The 5,606-nt window shown below is 34.6% G+C and overlaps 1 protein-coding gene across 1 annotated transcript; it reads right to left on the bottom strand.

Moving 5' to 3' along the window:
- Nucleotides 1-409: 409 nt before the first annotated feature.
- On the bottom strand, nt 410-5,198 carry LOC111692495. Its single transcript, XM_023456538.1, has 2 exons — nt 647-5,198; nt 410-587 (listed from the first exon to the last, which is right to left on the bottom strand). The coding sequence occupies exon 1, from the start codon at nt 4,979-4,981 to the stop codon at nt 1,229-1,231; it is 3,753 nt and encodes a 1,250-aa protein (XP_023312306.1). The 5' UTR covers nt 4,982-5,198; the 3' UTR covers nt 410-587; nt 647-1,228.
- Nucleotides 5,199-5,606: the final 408 nt, after the last annotated feature.

Below are 5,606 nucleotides of genomic sequence, written 5' to 3'. Positions count from 1 at the left end.
TTTTAAATTTAATTATTATTTATTATTACTATTATTATGTTATTATATATTACTATTTTTTATCAAAATAAATGTTTTTTTATTGAATATTTTTCTCTTTTTATTATTTTCCTTGTCACACATACACATATTTAAAGAATATTAATGTTTTTTTTTTATTGAATATTTTTATTTTTAATTTTTTTCATTGTCACTCATATTTAAAGAATATTAATGTTTTTTTATTGAATATTTTTCTCTTTTTATTTTTTCCTTGTCACACTCATATTTAAACAATATTAATGTTTTTTATTATTACTTAAAATTAAAGTGAAATAAAACACAAATATAAAAATATATAAATTTATTAATTAAATAATACATTTTTTCCTTAATATATAATATATTTACAAAAAACAATATCTATATACAATACAATAACAAAAAAAAAAATTTACAAATAATATTTATTTAACATATATAATGTCTGAGAATAATCCCCAACTAATTTTGATGGCCATTTGCTGCTGTCTGGGCCAGATGACCATCCAACACCTTGACCATTGGTACCCTTGGAGACGTTCTCCTGGAGCCATACCATCAGCTGCCTATGTGTTTCATTAGTTTTTACATTTAATTTAAAAATTAAATTATTTTCTTTAATTACCCGGTGTAAAGTTTCCAAAAAATTATATTGAGTAAAGTAGGCGGCCTCACAAACGGCCTTATCTATTGACCAATCGATTTCTTTGTAATTTAGAAAAATATTTTTTGCCGAGAAACATTGACTATGTCGATCAACCAATGACGGATCACCGTTGACCAATAATTTTTCCAAATAATACCGATTAAATGAATTTAATATTGGATAATGACTCTTTATAATTTGACGTAAAATATCGAGGCTAATATGAGACATATATTCCTTTTGGAAAATATTTTGCAGTTGTTCGATAAATATATCATATTGAAGTTTTTTGGCAAAGATTTTTTTCATCAACCCGATGTTACATTTATCGCGCAAAGCTAGCCAATATATTGCACGGTCGGGAATCACGATTTTTTCCAGAATTTTGTCAATTAATTGAAAATTATCGTCAAAAATGGCTTTTTGAAGGAAATCTTCGTAAGTCTTTTGTGAAATTTTAACAAGTTCGTATTGCAATTGAATGTCTAAGTCGGCCATCGCGAACAACGGTAGAAAGACGAATGATGTCAACGTTTACTATATCGCGCTATTTATTTCGACTTAGAACTCCATGGGAGTGGTCGAACAAGTCGCTGCTTGTTGGAAATTATATCCCCACGGGATCGTGTCTGTGGTGACGTAATTTATTATGCGCTTGTCATCGTACGGACTGAGAGCCAATTTATTTTGTTTAATTGTATATAAATCGTGATGTTTGGAACGTATAAGTCTCTGCTCTTTAACCAGTGTGTTTTGATTAAATAGGCAATTCGTGAAATCTTCGAAAGTAATGTGTTTTACGGCTGATCGAGTAAGTCCTTTGATACGCATATTTGAGGGTTTTCCCTCGACTTTATACGAGTACATTTTAGCTCTGAGCCCGGCATACTCGGTAACTATTCTCCCACAGCTTTCATCTTTCATAAGACCTAGTACTTTTTTGTTGACGCGAGGCATACCGTACGCATTATCTTCGGGGTAGTCTGATGTATCAAACAGCTGGATGTCTCTCTTCATGCTCTCGTAAATGTCAATGTCCGTGAATTCGTATATTAAACTGTCAGTGTCCGTGTACAATAATTTAGCCTGATTGCCGAAATTTTGTTTAATATAATCGTAATGGAAATCGTAAAGTATAATTTTGGAAAGGTCCAGAATACTAAATCCAACATAAATCGGCTTGTTGAACTTAATTTTGAGTCTGTTCATCTCTACTATAACCATGTCTTCATCGAAAATTGTTAAACTGTGAAAATTTGGTTTCGCGATCAAATTTTTTGCCCCATATCGACCCTCCCATTGTGTGACCAGTTTAACGTCTTTATGTTTTCGCACATTTTCCATGGTTTTACCAAAGACAGAATTATTCATTAATTTATAGAAATTTTTCTCAAATTCGTTAGTCGCCTGTTTCCGTAAATCCGTATTTAAATTTATGTATTTTTGTAACCAAGCCGATTGGTTGAATTTAAGAATTTTGTGTACTTTAGTAATCTTTAATCCCCGCTCAATACACCGTTTCAATTGTCTGTAATGGATAACGTAACCGGTTTTCGAAAAAAGTGTTGTCAGTAATTTTGATTGTTTGCCTCCTGGGGGAACCATTTGTTCCGGGCACAGGGGTAAGTCTTTGTGGAGTTCATGAAGTTCGGGCGGGTACTCAATGTCCACTTCTAAAATATAACCGATTTCAGCATCATCTGCTAAATCGGTTATATTCAAGTTGTAGAATTGATCGACGGGTACCCACTCGAATCCCCCGGTTGGAAGGGGAAGAGACATCGCCGCGCCGTATAAGTTATTTACATCATAGTACATGATGTACTTATCGGGTTCGTCCGGATTGTATGCCTCACCCATGTACTTGTTGTTAGCCTTTGAGTACCGGTTCGACACTTGGGCTACGCCACCTCGGATCCCCTTCTCGATCATCAAAACTTTGTCAATGTCCGTCAGTAATTCTAATGTCTGTTTAGTAATTTTGAGCATGGAATCAAAGGCCAGACCGGGGGAGGTGTAATAATGTAAAGGATCAAGACCGTAAGTTTTTAGACAATTTTCACGGAAATTTTCGAAAATATCAGCCAAAAGTAGAACGTCAGTTTTCAGGTACAAGTCCGAATATTCCCCCAAATTTTGAATATTAAATGTATTCCAGACATTTGTAGCGTGCTCGTACTCGCTGTCTGAAATAGCTTCGTCAGTCAATTTACTATAAAAATCGTCTTTAGTCGGTAATGTTGTGTCATTTAATTTTTCCCACGAATTTAGATAATCGTAAGGAAAAACACCTTTCCTCGTCAAAAGGCGGAAAGTCTCCTCCGAATCACAATGAGATTTAGTGATTCTTTTTTGGCTGTCGTCGAGGTATGAGGCCAATTTTTCGATTTTGTCAGCCATAAACCGGAAAGAATCTATAAATCTCAATTTGATTCTGGTATCCTTTACGTCTTTTGTGAAGGAAATATATTTTTCCTTATTTATTGGTAAAAGTGAAATGTTGCCCTCAAATGACGTAGCCAAGTGACGTATGATTAAGTGACTGTCGTAAGAAGACAAGCAATGAAAAACGACCGGTATAACGTGACTGTCTGTATAATTTAAGTTACAAGAATTATGACAAGGCCCCCGGTAAACTGAATTTAGATGTGAATGGTCCATAATTTTGATATCGAAACTGGTAAACGGTTTTTCGCAAATGTGACAAAATTTCGCGTTGTCATGTTCGAATTTTTGCGCGGCAGTCAAAGGCTCCATGGGCTTCGGGTGAGATAGGATGTTATTCACCTCGTCGGCAATATGTTCAAGTTCCCGGACGAACCACTCCTGGCAATCACTACCCCGATACAATTTAAAACGCGAGAGACTATCATCATATGAACATTTAAGATAATAGGCGACACTAAACGCGGTATGTTTTTGTACATTTCGAGTATTTAAATTTAGATCGTTGTTCTCGTCACACGGTTCCAAAATGCATTCAAAATCTGCATAAACGGCGAACGGTACCCTCTCTTTGAAACGATAATTTTTAAACTGTAAAAATTTTTCTTGCTCACCTGGTAGTTCTACTTTGCAAGTATTTGTTTTATAATTGCAATATATTATGTGATCATCTAAAAGACGCTGCTCGGAGAAGTGATTAAGACAACGATTGCAAATATGTTGTTGGCCGTTATGTTTAGATATTTGTTTGGATAATAAACGCGACATGTTTTTTATCCACGCAAAGTGATAAACAGGTGTTTCGTCACAGTCGTTATCTTGAACCGAATATGCCGGGACCATTAGTAAATTTATAACTCGTTTGCTATCGTTTTTACTCAAGCATACCGGTAGGACTTCCTTCTTATCAATGCCGTACACATTAATTGCCAAGTTATTTAGACGCTCTAATTTTGGAATTTGTTTCAAAGTTATAGGAAATTCTATGCCGTCAAATTTTAATATGTCACGAAAATCGGGATATGATGAAATTCTAGCTGTATCTCTTTTAGCTGGATGTAGAGCAGAGACTATGCTCCATAAAACACAATATTCATCATCATTCTTTACGTTAACAACACACGTTTTGTTTTTAATAAACTCGGGCATCTCAACGTACGTTGACGAGCCCACGGTAATCGGTGAATAATTATTTATATTTACACGTAACCCGATAATTTCCAACAAAGTCCAGCCGCTATTACGATGTTCAAAGTTTTCTAGTTTGTGTAGTATAGGCTGAACAACATTGTCTTCCCACCACTGTTTTATATTTGTACTGTGGTCAATAATTTCGTTTTTTGTCCCGAATGATTTTAAATCTACTTCCCCGTCATTTAATTTTACGAAATTTCCTTCAAAAACTAAATTTACTTTAATTAACGAGTCTTTTAAAGCATTCTTCGCTTTTATAGAAAAACTACGAAATGATTTTTTTAGAAACTGTTTAGGTTCCTTGAGACTAACGTTCACGATGATTCCCGACCGCACACGACTCTTGAAGCACGATTTCACATCTTGCCACACCAAATTCTTCTTGTTGGGACGCACTACCGAACCTCCGGACACTTTATTTTTAATTTTCAGTTGTTTTAGCTGTTCACGATAATATTTCAGCACCGCCAAATTGTTTTCCAAACGGAATATATTCTCATTCTTATCAATCTTGTGAATTTTAATTTTGATGGCCTCGTTTATTACGCCGATATTTTTATTTATAATTTTGATATGTCTGTTAATCTCGTCATCGGTCTTCAACAGAGTCAACGATTTTTTGGTCAGTTTAATAATTTTACAGCTGACATCACACACGGTCTCGGCAACTGACATTTTGTATTTCAATAAAAAAAGTTTAACACGACTTTGAAAAGCAAAGAAAACAATCACGTGCACTCGAACAAATTTCGAAAGCAAATGAGACCTTTTCACGAGTCCACAGGCTTTTATAGTCGACGCGTTCGGCTATTTCCGGTTATAACCGGTTATTTCCGGTTATATCCAGTTTTACATCAAAAGCCTCTGAAACGCTGGACAGATAAAGCCATTGCACAACATTATGCAACATTATGAAATATTTCATCACCCGCTAATCTACAAGTTCCCACGCTAGGACCACAGCTACATGTTGAAACTTGTTTAAAAGCCAGACAAAATTCCAAGAAAAGGGTAATAAATCATGTATTTGTTTACATAACGGTAATATAAACAACGCTTTGGTCACGTATTTTCCAAGAAATACATCTATATATCAATTTCCGAGAAAAAATTATGGCGCATACCGCCTTTGAAGTTTGTTTACATAACTGCTTAAAAGCCCGACAAAATTCCAAGAAAAAGGTAATAAATCATACATTTGTTTACATAACTGTAATAAAAACAACAGCTGGAACGGAAATAGTGATGACATCATCATTGTTTTCCAAGAACGTGAGTCATGTCAACCTCTACAATAAAA

The sequence above is a fragment of the Anoplophora glabripennis genome, unplaced genomic scaffold (genome assembly GCF_000390285.2).
Source record: "Anoplophora glabripennis isolate ALB-LARVAE unplaced genomic scaffold, Agla_2.0 scaffold1742, whole genome shotgun sequence".
NCBI classification, from domain to species: domain Eukaryota; kingdom Metazoa; phylum Arthropoda; class Insecta; order Coleoptera; family Cerambycidae; genus Anoplophora; species Anoplophora glabripennis.
Note: the sequence above shows the minus strand (reverse complement) of the source record. Positions and strands in the feature narration are given on the sequence as shown.

What these genes read in the sequence shown, in the direction of transcription:
- LOC111692495 (XM_023456538.1), bottom strand. Translation starts at nt 4,981, where the DNA reads ATGTCAGTTGCCGAGACCGTGTGTGATGTCAGCTGTAAAATTATTAAA.